At 45.3% G+C, this 18,323-nt stretch overlaps 2 protein-coding genes across 5 annotated transcripts in view; one reads left to right on the top strand and one right to left on the bottom strand.

The window, feature by feature from the left end:
* Positions 1-11,856, bottom strand: part of LOC146963156 (uncharacterized) — a 123,006-nt gene extending 111,150 nt beyond the window's left edge. The window contains exon 1 of the mRNA XM_085768133.1: positions 11,808-11,856. The gene's annotated coding sequence lies outside the window, so the exon portion shown is untranslated. The remainder of the gene's footprint in view (positions 1-11,807) is intronic.
* LOC146963161 (protein NLRC3-like) lies at positions 427-17,487 on the top strand. 4 transcript variants are annotated; one of them, XM_085768137.1, is made up of 10 exons: positions 427-512; positions 1,220-1,333; positions 7,852-7,965; positions 8,151-8,229; positions 8,390-8,615; positions 8,769-10,566; positions 11,058-11,231; positions 14,050-14,223; positions 15,319-15,365; positions 16,764-17,487. In XM_085768137.1, the coding sequence occupies exons 1-10, from the start codon at positions 442-444 to the stop codon at positions 17,294-17,296; spliced, it is 3,330 nt and encodes a 1,109-aa protein (XP_085624263.1). In that variant the 5' UTR covers positions 427-441; the 3' UTR covers positions 17,297-17,487. The 4 variants fall into 4 exon arrangements, with proteins under 4 accessions (XP_085624263.1, XP_085624264.1, XP_085624261.1 ...); XM_085768138.1 differs by lacking the exon at positions 7,852-7,965; XM_085768135.1 differs by lacking the exon at positions 427-512 and having other exon boundaries at positions 1,224-1,333.
* Positions 17,488-18,323: the final 836 nt, after the last annotated feature.

The raw sequence follows: 18,323 nt of genomic DNA on the forward strand, positions 1-18,323 counted from the left end.
AAAAAAGAAAAGATAAGCGTCTACAAAAAAGAAGAAGGAGAAAGAGAAAAAGATAGACGAGTGGTGTTCTGTTTGTTTTCTTGTCACAACTATGTTTCATCATCTTTAACATTTTGAAATAGGGTATAATATTGGTGTTGAAGTAAGCCAATGTAATTATAACAACAGAGAGGGGCAGGTATTTCTTCATCCTGCTCCTCTTCATTCATGGTGACTATGTGCAGCTACATTATGTAATTTTGTGCAAACTTGTGAAGAATGTAAACCATGAATGGAATAAACCAAAATGAAATGAAAAGCAGAGAAGAAGAGCCAATCAGTGGAGGAGCAGCTGGAGACATGATGGACATGTGAGCTGCTGTGCAGATGAATGATGTGTGTTTCCTCTGCAGGTGAAGCTACAAAGTGTGTGTGAGCTGATGTGGATGTGAGCTCAGCAGCATGGATCAGTGTGAGGACAGAGAGGAGGGAGACCCTCCCTCTAAAACCAAAAGCCAGACCACAGGTCAAAGGTCAGATGAGCATCTCTAACTGTCCATGACTCAGATCACTGCTCCATCATTATTCACACTCAAAGCTCTGTGTGTGTGTGTTGTGTTCAAGGCCAAAGCAGCAGCACAAGCCACAGTCTGGATACAACGATGAGTCCATTGGTCGTCGTCAGTTTAACAAGAGGCAAGCTTTATTTGAGAGGTAAGAATGTAAAACAGGCATAAAGACTTTTCTCTCTAAAAGTCAGTTGTTGTGTTTATTAAAGGGACAATGAGGAGTTTCTATTTGGTTATAAAAAAAAGTCTCATATTAATGTGGATGAATCTACGTTACCACTTGTTAATGGCTCCATTTTAGATAAATATATCGTTTTGTCTCTATAGTTATTTTGTTATTTTAATTAATGGTGGAAATGCTGGGCGAGCCGACCAGCGTTTCCTTACTTTTGGTTTCGCGCCGCCCAATCGCCGTTAATGGTCGGAACTACGGCGGTATCTGATCGTCTTCCAACCTCTGACTTTAATTGTTGATTAATGAAAACATTATTGGCAAGACGTCCGTCTTGCGCCGGACCAAGAATTTCACCGTGCGTGCAGAGGCTCATGGGAAATGTAGTATGAAAACACTTTGCTTTCCAAAACTTCTCATTGTCCCTTTAAAAGGTTGAAGATATTTTTCATCAGTTTTTCTCCAACATGCACATTTATCAGTTGTGTTGTTGTTTCAGGATCCAGCAGCAGAGACCAGACTCTCCTGAACCCAGCTGTCTGTCTTTAAAGAGCGACATGTCAATGGGAGGGTTCATTGACTTTAAAGGAGGATGTGGATCAGCTGATCAGATGTAAGAGACAAAACTACATTTCAAAGTTTTTGAGTTTCTGTTGAACGTTCTTCCTGTGGAGTCACATTTCAATGATTCTCATTAAAAATTGAGTTACAACTCAGACACACGTTCAGTGAATGACTGACAGCATCCCATGCATCTTTTTTTCTGTTATTGCGTCCACTGCTGACGCTACTAAATATAACAGCTGCTTATTGTTCACTTCCTGCAGCAGTCGCTCCACTTCAGCACTAAAGTTCTTTTTATGTTTGGAGTCCGACGCTCCCTTTAAGGGGCGTTCGCAACGGACGTGATAGAGGCGAATGGAGCGGCAACTCTACATTGAAAATCAATGTAAATGGCGCGATGACGCGCGATTCAGGTGGAGGCGGCGCGTCTGAAGCGTCTGGCGCGATGAGACGCGGCGCGTCTGAAGCGTCTGGAGGGTTAGGGTTAGCCTCCACCATGACAAAGGTTGTTGTTGTTGTTGTTGTTGTTGTTGTTGTTGTTTTAACTCATTGAGTGCCAACCACGTAATTTCTCGTTTTTCGTTCCCATGCGTTGAGTGCCAAAAACGAAATTTTTCGTTTTTTGCTTTTTTTTTAAATTATGAAAATAGACACTTTAATACACATTATATGTAAATATGGGGACTCTACGACGAGGAGAACTGAAATAGATGACGATCAAAGTCACATGACAGCTCATGATCTGGAAGTTTTTATCATAACTCAGCTTCTGCAAACGGAGTTCTGCATGCAGATGCAGTGCAGCTGCTCCGCTGCTGCTCTGCTCTCACCCGCGAGGCTGCAGCAGCTGGGAGCTGAACCAGGAAGCTCTCAGCCCACTGTCCCGCCCGGTCTTCATCTGGAGCAACACCGTGTCCTCCCCAAAGTCCTCCCGCGGTAAAATCTGATGGTCTCTGGGTCAAAGCAGACCGGCACCACCGACCCGTACCACAGAAGGACCCCGACCACCGGCGGGACCGGTGTTCGCGAGCCGCTGTGGCCGACAGAGCCTCACGTTCCGCGGCGAGAGGCTGTGACACGGCACGGTGCGTCTGTGTTATTGCTGTTTAGTGGCGCCCCCCCCGCCCCCGATGGTGGTTTTGTGAATAGAACAACAATTGTTGTGTATATTTATCTTATACGAGCCCTTTGATCCAGAAATGCGAGTGTCTGAAGAGCGACAGACACAAACAGCGCACCTTTCATAAAAGACGCTCTATCTCCTTTTCTAGAAAAAAAGGAGGGATTTTGGTGAAACCCAGCCATGTTTAGCTTGACTTTTCTCAGGAACGGAGGCACGTAGAAACAAACGGTTTGTGGCCATTTGAAGGATAAAGTTAAACCTTTCAAATGAGCTACAGTATGTGTTGGTGGCAATAATATAGAATACACTATGGCTCTAAAATAAAAAGTCAAATATGGTCTAATTTGCCGGTACACTTGACTAAAACTTTGGAAAGGAGCGCGGCACTCAATGAGTTAAAATAAAGCTCCGGTACCGCGACACGCAGTACCGCGTGCAGATCCGCGCTGACGCTACTCGCTACGTATGAAATGGCCCCCACACGCTTTGATCAAGGCGGCGGCCAAAATTCACCGAGGTGGACTGTCAACTCTGCCTGTAACTTGGCGTATCGCTGTCTCTAGCGAGTGACAGAGGTGCGAGGCACAGGCAGACCAGGGTTGCCAGATACTGTGGCAAATATCCCCCTTATTGATTTCCTTCAAAATCGGGAGATAAACTGGAGAAATTACGGACCGTTTTTTCCCCTCTCCTGGCGCGAGGCCTCCACAGCGCGAGGCCCAAGGCGGTCACCCTGTTTGCAACCCCCTTGCGGCGGCCCTGGAGCTGTGTGTGGGCACCGCTGCCGTCTTCTACACAGAGTGGACAAAAAAAAAAACACACACACACACACAGTAGGGCATTGACGAATAGTGGATTTTAGTATTCGCCGAATACTTCCCAATAGTCGACGAATAGTCGAATATTCGCCAGATTTTTTTTTTTCCTAATCCATATGGCACCTCAGCTGCCAGCCATAACCCTACACTGTTTGCTTCTGTTATAAATACACAATGTATTCGCTGTCATCCATTGTGATAAGCATTTACATGTATTTAATATTTTATACATTAGCCACTATTATTTGCTATTCATTTCAACACATTCTAAAATTTAAAAAAAAATTATCTGCCGGTCATAAGCAGAGCTGCGTCGGACACTCCTCTGCTCTAAATAGCCATATAGCCTATATCCACCTTCGGTCGTTGTTACATGCCATATGGTTACATGCTATAGAATTTAGAAATAAAATGTCATGTTGACTGATTGTAAAACATTTATTTATTAATGTAAATGTGGTGATTTTTGTACATACAGAGCCCCGGGTAACAGCGCAGCTGTTCTGTCCAATAAATTACACACCTGAAGCTTCACTTTTCATTCAAACTAATGTTGCTGATACAGTTGTTAGATTTCATCAATGAGAACAACATTTATCTCCTAAAAAATAATTTAACGAGCCGGCTTAATAAAGTGACACATTAACAGTGCTACCAGGTAACTTTTAGCTGCTTTGGCTTCACCGGCCGCAATGCATTCTGGGAACCACAAGCACTACACTAGTCTCACACACGCCCACAGCGCCCCCTGCTGCATATCTGCTGTAGAGCATTCTACATCCATGAGAGCATTAAAGCGAAATTCCGGCATAAGTGTAAACCATGGTCAAACACACCGTAACACCGAGTTAGACCCCCCCTCGAGAGATCAATTTGCCCGACCGCTACATTCACGAGATCCACCAACTTCAGCAAATACCGCAATATCGCCACACACGGCGCTCTCCGGATCCACTGTCTGACCGCAACCAAAACGCCACCATTTGCCCAAAATAATGCTCAGAACTGCACTAAATGTCATCAATAGTACACACAGGGTCCCAGCACGTAGTACGAGTTGTCAAACATCTGCTAGCTTTGCCTGTTTTCTTTAGCAAGGAGATGCAACTCAACTCACCTACTTCTCCTCCGGGAGCCGCTCGTTGGTGAGGAAGCCCTGACGAGTCGATCACCGAGTGCACCGGAGTTCCGCAGCTCAATCAACAATTACCTCATGGAAATACAATCAGAGTTTTTTTTTTTTTTATCTTGCATATCACTTTATAACTATTATTATCGAGTGCTGGCCACGATATAGGCGCAAATGAGCATTTTTAAATTTACGTTTTTTGCTGGTGCACTCGGTGATCGACTCGTCAGGGCTTCCTCACCAACGAGCGGCTCCCGGAGGAGAAGTAGGTGAGTTGAGTTGCATCTCCTTGCTAAAGAAAACAGGCAAAGCTAGCAGATGTTTGACAACTCGTACTACGTGCTGGGACCCTGTGTGTACTATTGATGACATTTGGTGCAGTTCTGAGCATTATTTTGGGCAAATGGTGGCGTTTTGGTTGCGGTCAGACAGTGGATCCGGAGAGCGCCGTGTGTGGCGATATTGCGGTATTTGCTGAAGTTGGTGGATCTCGTGAATGTAGCGGTCGGGCAAATTGATCTCTCGAGGGGGGGTCTAACTCGGTGTTACGGTGTGTTTGACCATGGTTTACACTTACGCCGGAATTTCGCTTTAATGTAGACGCCGTCCCACGGCTTCATTACAGCACCGGGCTTTTGAAAAAAGAAAAAAAAGGAAAAGGCGAATACTCGACTATGACTCACAGCGTCGAATAGTGGTTTTGATAGTCGAATATTCGAATATTCGACTATTCGGTGAAACCCCTAACACACAGTGAACCCAGACACGACGGCGGGTGGTTTTCCGGTGTTTCTGAGACTTGTACAGCAAGTACAGTGCAGCAACGGTGGTGATATCAGCCACGATCTACGTGGAAAGAGAGCAGGTTGAGATCACCGGTTTTCAAATTAACGGGTGGAGCGTCTAGCGCGAATGACGCGATGGACACGAATGATCCAAAATGACCAAGCGGCGCGAATGAAGCGTCTGGCGCGATTGTATTCGCGTCTATCGCGTCCGGTGTGAACGCCGCTTTAGATTTTTGTTTGGGCATTTGACCTTTCTTTCTCAACTCACCTCCTCTGGCATTCTTGATTTAAGAACACTTTCATGAATCTGACGTAGAGTTTGCATGTTCTCCCCGTGCATGTGTGGGTTCTCTCCAGCTTCCTCCCACAGACCAAAGACATGCAGGTTAACTGGTGACTCTAAATCGCCCATAGGTGTGAATGTGGGTCTGTATATGTTGGCCCCGTGATAGACTGGTGAGCTGTCCAGGGTGAACCCCGCCTCCTGCCCAAAGTCAGCTGAGAAAGGCTCCAGCTCACCCTCCACCCTAGTGAGGATAAGCTGTATAGAAGATTAATGAACTTAAAGAGATATTGGTGAATGAGGCCCATTGTTACACAATGTAGGGAAAGGAAGTCCAGACCAATCTCCAAGCTGCCCTTTCTCTCTAAAGTCCTGGAGAAAGTTGTTCTTACAACCATTTTTAGTTAATTTTCCATCCATCCATCCATCCATTTGCATCCGCTGTATCCGAGTCCGGGTCGCGGGGGCAGCAGTCGGAGCAGGGATCCCCAGACTTCCCTCTCCCCGGACACTTCCTCCAGCTCTTCCGGGGGGACCCCAAGGCGTTCCCAGGCCAGCCGAGTGACGTAGTCACTCCAGCGTGTCCTGGGTCTTCCTCGGGGCCTCCTCCCGGTGGGACATGCCCGGAACACCTCACGAGGGAGGCGTCCAGGGGGCATCCTATACAGGTGCCCGAGTCACCTCAGCTGGCTCCTCTCGATGTGGAGGAGCAGCGGCTCTACTCCGAGCTCCTCCCGGGTGACAGAGCTCCTCACCCTATCTCTAAGGGAGCGCCCCGCCACCCTGCGGAGGAAACTCATTTCGGCCGCTTGTATCCGGGATCCCGTTCTTTCGGTCATGACCCAGAGTTCATGACCGTAGGTGAGGGTGGGAACGTAGATCGACCGGTAAATCGAGAGCTTTGCCTTTCGGCTCAGCTCCTTCTTCACCACGACGGACCGATACAATGACCGCATTACTGCGGCCGCCGCACCGATCCGCCTGTCAATCTCACGCTCCGTTCTCCCCTCACTCGTGAACAAGACCCCAAGATACTTAAACTCCTCCACCTGAGGCAGGAACTCTCCCCCGACCTGGAGGGGGCAAACCACCTTTTTCCGGTCGAGAACCATGGCCTCGGACTTAGAGGTGCTGATTCTCATCCCAGCTGCTTCACACTCGGCTGCAAACCGCCCCAGTGCATGCTGAAGGTCCTGGCTCGAGGGAGCCAACAAGACCACGTCATCTGCAAAAAGCAGAGATGAAATCAAGTGGCTCCCGAACCGTACCCCCTCCGGCCCTTGGCTGCACCTAGAAATTCTGTCCATAAAAATAATGAACAGAACCGGTGACAAAGGGCAGCCCTGCCCTTTAACTTGCTCCATTCAGTCATCTGCTAAAAGTCTTGGCGTGATACTAGACTCCACATTTAAATTGGACAAACAGATCCCTCCTCTGTTGCTCACCCTGAGGTTTCTCCTGGTTTTCCCTGTTAAAAGGGTTTTCGATGGAGTTTTTCCTCAGTGGATGTGAGGGTCTAAGGGCAGAGGATGTTGTTATGATGCCATGTAAAGCCCTTTGAGACAAACTGTAAAAACGGGCTATACAAATAAAATTCCCTTGCCTTGCCTTGCCTAAAACAAGCTTCTTGCAGCTACGGCTCCTCGCAAAAATTAAACCGTTTTTCGTTTCTAAAGACTTTGAGAGTGTTATTCATGCTTTTATTACATCTAGATTAGACTACTGTAACTCTCTGTATGCCGGCCTGGGGCAGTCATCCCTCCACCAACTTCAACTTGTTCAAAATTCAGCTGCCTGTCTTTTAACAGGAAAGAGAAAGAGGCACCATATCACACCAGTGTTGGCCTCACTACACTGGCTTCCTGTCAAATTTAGGATTGATTTTAAGATTTTATTGTTTGTTTTTAAGATCTTAAATGGCCTAGCCCCACCCTATTTATGCAACCTTTTAAGTTTTCAAGTTGCACCCAGAGCAACAAGATCAGCAAATATGCTTCTCCTGGGGGTTTCTAGAACAAGATGCAAAAGTAGAGTTGACAGAGCTTTGCGGTGGCAGCTCCCAGGCTCTTGACTAAGCTTCCTAGACACATAAAATCTGCTGAAGATGTTGTGCAATTCAAGTCTTTGCTCAAGACCTACTTTTTTCTCGCTGGCCTTCAATGTGGGTTAATATGGGAAACTCAGCTATGTATGCTGTGGAACTGTTTATTTGTACATGCGCATGGATCTGGAGTCTGAATGTGTTTGATATGATGTGTCTGTTATGACTTGTACAGCACTTTGGTCAACAATGGTTGTTTTTAAACGTGCTATATAAATAAACTTGAAACTTGAAGACATCCACATTTGTAACCCTTAAAATAACTTCGCAGAGAATTCCTTTGAAAACCTAAAACTGTTAAACATGAGTTGTGTTGTTGTTTCAGGATCCAGAAGCAGAGACCAGACTCTCCTGAACCCAGCTGTCTGTCTTTAAAGAGCAACTGGTCAATAGGCTGGGTGGATAACTTTAAAGGAGGAGGTGGATCAGCTGATCAGATGTAAGTTGTAACTGACAGTCAGACTCAGGTTATTGTAGAAAAGAACCAGTTTGTACGACGTGTTGTTGGACCAAGTCTGAAACCAAAGTGTCTCTGTCTGTTGTGAACGTCCTCAGGGGACATATAAAGTCCATCTTGTATTATCTCTCTGTCCTGATGTTGACTTGACACTGATTCCTCCACAGAGTGGACCAGGAGAGCTCAGAGGTTCCCAGTGGTCAGTCTGCCCAGCAGCATCAAACACACCTGGACTCCATATTTATGGTGAGGACATGTCCAACAGCTGCTGTTACATCTGTTGTGTTCACCATCATCTCCATGCTGCACTTTGACACCAGTGGATTGTCAGTCTGTCCAACATGGATCTGATGTTTGGCTCCATGGTTTTAGTTTGATGCTGTCACTCATAGAGTTTCTGTTCCAGCTGCTGGAGGAGAACATGGTCACTTTTGTCAAGAACGAGCTAAAGAAGATCCACAAGGCTCTGAGTTCAGATTACCCAGAATGCTCAGGGAGTCAGAGGGAGGATGAGGAGGTGTTGGATGGTGAGGATGAAGAGCAGAGGAGCAGCAGAGAGGCATTAGTGAAGATCACAGTGAACTTCCTGAGGAGGATGAAGCAGGAGGAGCTGGCTGAGCGTCTGCAGAGCAGTAAGAGGATTTCTCTAAAGATTCAACATGACGGACAAATGAGACGTTCACTGACATCAACACATGGAGGGAAACGTGTTCATAAAGTCGTTATTTAGAGGAATTATCATGTTATAGTTTCTTATTGGTCTGATTTCTTGTGTTTTCATTCAGGACATGCTGCTACAGTTTGCGGACGTCAACTCAAATCTGTCCTGAAGGAGAAGTTCCAGTGTGTGTTTGAGGGGATCTCTAAAGCAGGAAACCCAACCCTTCTGAACCAGATCTACACAGAGCTCTACATCACAGAGGGAGGGGCTGGAGAGGTCAATGATGAACATGAGGTCAGACAGATTGAAACAGCGTCCAGGAAACCACACAGACCAGAAACAACCATCAGACAAGAAGACATCTTTAAAGCCCCACCTGGAAGAGACCGACCAGTCAGAAGAGTGATGACAAAGGGAGTGGCTGGCATTGGGAAAACAGTCTTAACACAGAAGTTCACTCTGGACTGGGCTGAAGACAAAACCAACCAGGACATAGACTTAACATTTCCCTTCACCTTCAGAGAGCTGAATGTGCTGAAAGAGGAAAAGTTCAGCTTGGTGGAACTTGTTCATCACTTCTTCTCTGAAACCAAAGCAGCAGGAATCTGCAGCTTTGATCAGTTCCAGGTCGTCTTCATCTTTGACGGTCTGGACGAGTGTCGACTTCCTCTGGACTTCCACAACACTGAGATCCTGACTGATGTGACAGAGTCCACCTCAGTCAACGTGCTGCTGACCAACCTCATCAGGGGGAACCTGCTTCCCTCTGCTCGCCTCTGGATAACCACACGACCTGCAGCAGCCAATCAGATCCCTCCTCAGTGTGTTGACATGGTGACAGAGGTCAGAGGGTTCACTGACCCACAGAAGGAGGAGTACTTCAGGAAGAGGTTCAGAGATGAGCAGCAGGCCAGAGAGATCATCTCCCACATCAAGACATCACGAAGCCTCCACATCATGTGCCACATCCCAGTCTTCTGCTGGATCACTGCTACAGTTCTGGAGAAGCTGTTGAAGACCAGAGAGGGAGGAGAGCTGCCCAAGACCCTGACTGAGATGTACATCCACTTCCTGGTGGTTCAGTCCAAAGTGAAGAAGGTCAAGTATGATGGAGGAGCTGAGACAGATCCACACTGGAGTCCAGAGAGCAGGGAGATGATTAAGTCTCTGGGAAAACTGGCTTTTGAGCAGCTGCAGAAAGGAAACCTGATCTTCTATGAATCAGACCTGACAGAGTGTGGCATCGATATCACAGCAGCCTCAGTGTACTCAGGAGTGTTCACACAGATCTTTAAAGAGGAGAGAGGCCTGTACCAGGACCAGGTGTTCTGCTTCGTCCATCTGAGTGTTCAGGAGTTTCTCGCTGCTCTTCATGTCCATCTGACCTTCATCAAAAATGGAGTCAGTCTGCTGTCAGAAAAACAATCAAGCTCCAAGTGGATAAAATTATTAGGTGGAAAATCAACACATTTCTACCAGAGTGCTGTGGACAAGACCTTACACAGTCCAAATGGACACCTGGACTTGTTCCTCCGCTTCCTCCTGGGTCTTTCACTGGAGTCCAGTCAGACTCTCCTACAAGGTCTGCTGACAAAGACAGTAAGTAGCTCACAGACCAATCAGAAAACAGTCCAGTACATCAAGAAAAAGATGAATGAGAACCTGTGTTCAGAGAAAAGCATCAACCTGTTCCACTGTCTGAATGAACTGAATGATCGTTCTCTAGTGGAGGAGATCCAACAGTCCCTGACATCAGGACGTCTCTCCACAGATGAACTGTCTCCTGCTCAATGGTCAGCTCTGGTCTTCATCTTACTGTCATCAGAAGAAGATCTGGACGTGTTTGACCTGAAGAAATACTCTACTTCAGAGGAGGCTCTTCTGAGGCTGCTGCTAGTGGTCAAAGCCTCCAACAAAGCTCTGTATGTGACATATATCCATCTGGATTAACAGGTTAAAATAAAACACAAAATCAAGCGTAGCGTTAGTTCTGGCCGGCCATGACGTCAAGCTCTTAATCAGCACAGCGTAGTTGTCATCACCGGTGCTTCCTATTCCTTCCTATTGGGGAATTGCATTCAGAGCGCACTATTTAAACTGCTCTAGCCCGACGTCACCTCCCTTGCTGCTGCTGCTTCCTCTGCTGGCTTTTTTGCAACCCACCTCCACCCCAGCTTCTCCTGTCATTGTATTCATGTTGGTTGCTCTGCTCTGTCTGGGTTGCTGCTGCGCTCCCTGCTTATGCCGTTCATGATGCTTTCCACGCAAGCGCGTGGAAGAGCAGGGGGTCCCAGAACAGTACCATACCGCCAAATAAAACTTGTGCAAGTAAATAAATATTATTTTGACATAGTGGTCCTGACAGAAATACATTTTGTAACTGGTTCCTTTTGCTTTGTCATTTACTTTTCAGACTGAGTGACTGTAACCTCTCAGAGGGAAGCTGCAAAACTCTGTCCTCAGTCCTCAGCTCCCAGTCCTCTAGTCTGAGAGAACTGGACCTGAGTAACAACGAGCTGCAGGATTCAGGAGTGAAGCTGTTGTCTGTTGGATTGGAGAGTCTTTACTGTAAACTGGAAACTCTCAGGTAGTGTGATTCACGAAGCTCATCAATACTTGTACCTGCTGAAATATAGATACATCTTCATATCTTGTTGATCATTTCTGCTCACTTGTCTGAGTTATGTCCTCTTTTCTGATTAATTAGATTAATTGTAATAGAGTTTCAGTAACAGCACATTTGACTTTAATCAAACATTCTGGTGGTGAATAAAGTCAGACTCAATTTCAGTTTCAACAACACTAGATAGTAGGGGTGTCAACAATAATCGATTCGGCGATGCATTGCAATGCGGGACATGCACGATTCAGCATCGATGCGGCAACGTGCCATAATCGATTATGTTACTGTTTATTTTCTGGCCTCAAATAAAGTTGTGAAGTTTCAATTACCTCCGGGGGCGTTTCCGGAGCAACGACATGCGCAGCCCGTAGCTACATGCTAAGCAGCAGCACCAGCAGTAGCAGTGTTGCCACTGGATTTCTTTTTCCTTTTTTTTTTTCACCCGCGGTCGGGTTGAGAATTAATTAAAGCAGAAGTAAGTGATATATTTGTGTTAATATAAATCTTAAATAGTTGTATCTTCCGACAGCAATCACTTACATAGAGTGTTTGGTCTGAAACACGGGTCTGTCAGTCACTCTGCTCTGCTCTGAGCCCAGGAGAAAACATTTATCGTATCCTACAGTTTTTATCCAATGAGGAGAGAGAACGGCATGCAGGGCTGTGTGTGCAGCCAAGGGACGCCGTGAATGTGGCGACGTAGGGACGAGGACTGTTATGGTGCGTTCAAGGAAACTCGTAACTCCTGTTTTTCCGACCTGTGAAGTTGTATCAGTTTGATCTGGTGCGAGTTCACAGGTCGGAAGTTACGAGTGGCCGTTATAGTGACTTTCACTGGTAAAACAGGTCGGAAAAACACGAGTGGGTTGCCTGAAACACTACAAAGTCGTAAGTTGTGACTTGAAGCTGTAATTTACGATTTCAAAAACCTGCCTGGAACGCAGCATTAGCGAAAACGACCGGATCACTCACTTCTGCTTTAATTAACGCTCATGAGTCCGGCCGTGTTGGGTCCGAGACTCAACAAGCCGGTCGGGTTTTACCGTTACTACAGGCAGCATGCCCGTTCATCACCAATAAACACAGTAGAGGAGGGGGAGGGACTGAGCTCAGGCTGGAGGGTCTCTAATGTAGAGAGACCTGCCGTATGGCCGTGCCGTGTAAAAAAAACAACAACAAAAAGTGTCACGACTTCCTGTATCTGGCCCTTCAAAATAAAAGCCCCATAGTGTTTCATATAGTTCAGTCATATTGATTTTGAGTTAATATTGACAAGACACGGCTCCAAAGGTTTGTTTGTTTTTTCCTGCGACCAATCAACCAATGAAATTTTGGTCGGCTAATTTTTGGGGGCAGCCCTAGAAGTGATTTATGTTTTCTTTTTCAGGTTTGAAAATCCCATATCCAATACCATTCAATTTTATTTTATTTAATGACATTTATGTCAAAGATACAGGAGAGTGATAATACACACATAGCAGCCGATAAAATCTGTTGTTCAATATTTCATGACTGATGAAAAATTTGCCGTGTTGTGTGCAGTAGAATTTTGATGCATTGCAATGCAATCAGTGATTGCCTGGCAGCCATTGAGGGCTGGTTGGCCAAAAACCTCCTGCAGTTAAACACCACAAAAACAGAGGTCTTAATCATCGCATCTGACAGTGTTACAGCCAAGGTACAAGAACATCTGGGTCCCCTCAAAAACCACATCCATACAGACATCAGGAACCTCGGGGTGCAACTCGACCAATCCATGCACCTAGACAAACATGTAAAATCACTATCCAGAAACTGCTTTTTCCATCTGAGAAACATCTCCAAACTCCGCTCCATAGTCTCTCACTCGGAATTAGAAATGGCAATTCATGCTTTCATCTCATCTAGACTGGACTATTGTAACTCATTATTCACATGCCTCAATCAGTCATCCATCGACCGCCTTCAACTCATTCAAAACGCAGCAGCCAGACTTCTCACCCGGTCAAAAAAGTCCTGTCACATCACTCCCATACTCGCCTCGTTGCACTGGTTACCAATATCCTTCAGAATTCAATTTAAGGTTTTACTGCTCACTTACAAAGCTTTCCATGGCCAAGCCCCCAGCTACATCTGTGACCTCATTCACCTCCACACCCCCAGTCGTTCCCTCAGATCAGCAGACCAGGGCCTCCTGTCAGTCCCTCGGACCCGTCTGAAAACGAAGGGGGACCGGTCCTTTGGGGCAGTGGCCCCGAAGATGTGGAACGTGCTCCCACTGGAGATAAGATTTGCCCAGTCAGCAGACTGTTTCAAGGGTCAACTGAAGACTTTTTTGTTTAAAAGGGCGTTTGGGTGTTAGATGCTGTGGGATGTGACTCACCTCTCATTTAACATTGTTTTTGCCTCGACCCCCTCGGGTCGATCAAGTGCCACCTGATGTTTTCCTATGTTGTTATATGTGCTGTTACTATGTAATATGCACAGTACTTTCTATATTTTACTGCGTATTGTTATGTACTGTATGATGGTTTTTATGTACGATGTGAAGCACTCTGTGTATTCGTACTGAGAAGGGTGCTATATAAATAAAGTACTTACTTACTTACTAAATGCATCGTAGAATCGAATCGAATCAAATCATTACCTGCTGTATCGTAATCGAATCGAATCGTGAGGGCAGTGCCAATGCACACCCCTACTAGATAGATTCAATCTTCTCACTGATACATCAACCAGTATCAACACCTTCAGAGCTCTACTAGTGTCCAAGTACAAACTTGTTTCTGTGGTTTTTATTCAGTCTGTCGGGTTGTCTGGTCTCAGAGGAAGGCTGTTGTTCTCTGGCCTCAGCTCTGAGCTCCAACCCCTCCCACCTGAGAGAGCTGGACCTGAGCTACAATCATCCAGGAGACTCAGGAGTGAAGCTGCTGTCTGCTGGACTGGAGGATCCACACTGGAGACTGGACACTCTCAGGTATGGACACATGGACAGACAACAGCAGCTCTCACACTGTACCCCTGTCCCATTATGCACATTTGATCACACTGACACACTTGACACTTGTTCATGTGCTTATGTAAGTGCACAAGTGTGTCCCATTTCTTCGGTGGCACAGTGGTTAGCACTGTTGCCTCACAGCAAGAAGGTCCTGGGTTCGAATCCCTGTCCGCCCAGGTCCTTTCTGTGTGGAGTTTGCATGTTCTCCCTGTGTCTGCGTGGGTTTCCTCCGGGTGCTCCGGTTTCCCCCACCACTAAAAACATGTCGGCTAGGTTAATCCTCCAGTCAGCGCCACTGACCAAAGGCACTGGCTCATAATCTGGAGTTGGTCCCCGGGCGCTGCACCGCGGCTGCCCACTGCTCCTCAGGGATGGGTTAAATGCAGAGAAAGAATTTCACTCTACTAGCTGTATATGTGACCAATAAAGTACCTTTACCTTTACCTTTACCTTTACTTTACTTTACACTTTACCCACACTTATGATAAGACCGCTCTAGAGCGGTATTTGGTCAAGTACAAATCCCACAATGCACCAGCTGGTGAAGTCTCATGTTATTGGGAGCCCCAAGCCACAATGCCTTGACTTCTTATAATTATGATCCCTTTGAGATGAACTGTTTGTAAAAAAAAATAGGATATACAAATAAAATTGCCTTGCCTGATAGACTCCACTCAAAGCTCAAACACACCATATAATTTAACAAATCCTCACTCTAACATTCTAACATTTAATAGATTTTGCAAACTATTAACATTATATTTTCTCATTTGGAGAAAAGGTGTCAGAGTTGTGCTCCAGTGTGAACAATGGCACTCAGACACAAGGCAGCACTTGTCAAGTATGTCCCAACTGCTTTTAAATATCCCCACGTGCTTGTCCACTTAATACGTGCCTGCACACTATAAGCAAATGTGCGTTCTACGTAGTAAAACATCACCAAAGTGTGTGTGTAACCAAGTGTGGAGAAATGGGACAAGCCCTGAATCTCTGGCTCTCTGACTAACTGAGGAACTCTGCTTCATGTTTCATGGTGGATGAAGTTGATCCTGACTTTGTTTCCTCCTCCAGGGTGGACCATTGCGGACCTCAGAGACTGAGACCTGGTGTGAGGAAGTGTGAGTGTGTTTGAAGTTTGATTCATGAGAACACAGCTGCACATGTTACACTAGATTTTGACATTTTCCAGACGCACAAAGTTTAATTTCTCCAGAGTTTCATTCAGGATTCAGCTTTTGTTTTTGTCAGTGTGGCTGGAAAGATGTTAGAATTCAATCCATTTAAAATCCACAAACAACAAACTGAACATATTGATCCAATCAAACTAATCAATACATGTTATTAAGAGTGGAGCCAACAGAAAGCCTAAACACAACAGGCTATAATTAATGTGACAAAGATGATGAAAAGATGATTCAAGTGATCTGAGGTGGATTTACCTTCCAGTTCCTTCCTGAGTGGCAGACCTGGGGCCAGATGTGTGACACAGTACAAACAGTGTGTGGATGTTTTCTAGATCAGCTGCAGATGATAAGGTGGAAACAGACTGACAATCAGCTGACATATTTGTTTTTTCACTCTCAATATTGATCTTTAAATCACCAATCAAAGACATATTGATGACATTAATGACCTTGGTACTGATCACTTTATTATTTTTAATTCCATTAAGGTGTTGTTTCCATGACGACACAAACTAAATCAGTGCTGACCTTTCAGAGCTTCAGCAATGATGATGTAGACATGATGCTTTCCAGCTGATGGATTCATTAAAGTCACTAGAAACAGCCACATGCTGAATGGTTGTGATGCAGCTGCTCTGAGGTCAGTAGAAACTTTGTGGATGTGGCTCCATGGTAACACTGCTCTTGTTTTTTGCTGCTTTTCCCTGACAGGTGGACAGATGCTGAAGCACACACAAGTATTGATATGTAGAGGGTGTACACATCATTTATTTGTGCATCTGATCCCTGGTCAGTGAAAAGCAGCTTCAAACCAGTCAGTGGAGCCTCAGTCCTCTGACTGGATATTCATCAACACTGAGTTGAGCTTTTTGGAGCTTTTGGACCAAACCATCCAGACTGTTGTGAAACTTGTTTGACATTTGATGTCAGAGGTGTGAACTTTGTGCTGAGTGTGAGCTCTTTGATGGAGCTGATGACAGTTTTAGAAAGCAGATGGTTCAGAGCTTCTTTGTGCTGCAGTGGAAGATGATGACCCAGTTTCATTAGTGACACTTGATTGACTCCATGTGTTTATTGGTGTGGATCTCCATCAGCCACACCAGAAGAAAAGCACAACATTGTTGACGTCTTGACTCTCATCTTCACTAACTGTTGGTGTTGTTACAACTGGATTGTTGGATTTTCATTGAAATGTAGTGAAACTTTATTCACAGTATAAAATCCTATCAAATGTCAGTTTGAATGTTTGACTTTGATGAATTGTCAGTGAAGTTGTTGATAAATGAACAGATGATAAACTGCAGCTGTGTTGTGTCTTGTTCTCTCCATCAGACGCCTGTGAACTGGAACTGGACATGAACACAGTGAACACACAACTCAAACTGTCTGACAACAACAGGAAGGTGACATGGGTGAGAGAGTATCAGTCATATCCTGATCATCCAGACAGATTTGACTACTGGCTTCAGCTGCTGTGTTCAACTGGTCTGACTGGTCGCTGCTACTGGGAGGTCGAGTGGAGAGGATGGGTTAATATATCAGTGAGTTACAGAGGAATCAGCAGGAAAGGAAACAGTTATGACTGTTGGTTTGGAAGAAACGATCAGTCCTGGTGTCTGAGGTGCTCTGATGATGATGGTCGTTACTCTGTCTGGCACAACAACAGACAAACAGTCGTCTCCTCCTCCCATGTCTCTAACAGAGCAGCAGTGTATGTGGACTGTCCTGCTGGCTCTCTGTCCTTCTACAGAGTCTCCTCTGACTCACTGATCCACCTCTACACCTTCAACACCACCTTCACTCAACCTCTCTATCCTGGGTTCTGGATCGGTTTTGGTTCCTCAGTGTCTCTGTGTCCTGTGTAGGTCTCACTGTCTCTCCTGAGGACAGAAACTCTGCTGACTCCAGGTCAGCTGCTGAAGTCAAAGTTGACTCTGGTCACCATCACACACACTCTGTACTGTGAAGCAGATGTGTCTCAGACTCACACACTAAATATTGATCAGTCTGATAACATCACTGTCATCATCAATATTTGAACACAACCCATTTTAGTGCTGATCGATTGATTGTTGTAATGCAACCACTGGACCAAATCCACTGTTTTCAATCTGATGCAAAATCTGAAAAGACAAATCTCTGAATCTCTGTTTATTGGGGTTTGATTATTTTATTACTGAGTTTATGGAGACTGAGGGATGTCACATTACAAGTGAAGTTATGGACACTGATGTAAGGAGGCTGACTGTAATTGTTTAGTTTGTATACCATTCATCGTTGATGATGTGAATCTGGACTTCATGTAAAAGTCATAAGTGTTGTGTTTTTGTACAGTTTATAAAAGACAAAAAAGGTTTGTTTGAAATTTGACCCCCCCGCCCCCTTTCTCTCTCCTCAGATTTAAATAATCTTAAATAATCAACACAGATGATAAAAATACAATGACAGATAAATATTGACCATCTTGTCACATACAACATAATAAAAGTCATAAAATAATCCTATTCAACTGAGCTCATGAGCACATGGAGGAAAGAAGCTGTATCATGTTTGGAAGGATGAGTCTGGTAGATGAACTCGTCAGCTGAGATAATTTAACAGATGAAATCACTCCCAACTGTTTGTCACCATGTTGGACAGTTAATGCTGCACACTGACTCTTCTCCACAGTCAGCGCAGTTTCTGAGGATCAGTGAGATGGAAGATGGAGATGGAGTGTTGTTGTTTTTTAACTGCAGATCAGGTCAAAGTTGACCGTTCTGTTCATCTGAGTTGAATATTTCTCTCTGGTTGAGGTAAATTGAGAGTTGATGAGAGCAGAGACACAGACTCTGGTCTGTTCTTCATCACTGACACGGTGTGTGGTGGAAACATGTCAACATGATCTCCTCC

This window comes from Trachurus japonicus, chromosome 22 (genome assembly GCF_045865225.1).
Source record: "Trachurus japonicus isolate A0001 chromosome 22, Traja_1.0".
NCBI classification, from domain to species: domain Eukaryota; kingdom Metazoa; phylum Chordata; class Actinopteri; order Carangiformes; family Carangidae; genus Trachurus; species Trachurus japonicus.

Coding starts and splice junctions, on each gene's coding strand:
- LOC146963161 (XM_085768137.1), top strand. CDS start 442: ATGGATCAGTGTGAGGACAGAGAGGAGGGAGACCCTCCCTCTAAAACC. Junction 1,334..7,851: donor TGTGGATCAGCTGATCAGAT/GTAAGAGACAAA, acceptor TTGTTGTTTCAG/GATCCAGAAGCAGAGACCAG. Junction 10,567..11,057: donor AAAGCCTCCAACAAAGCTCT/GTATGTGACATA, acceptor TTTACTTTTCAG/ACTGAGTGACTGTAACCTCT.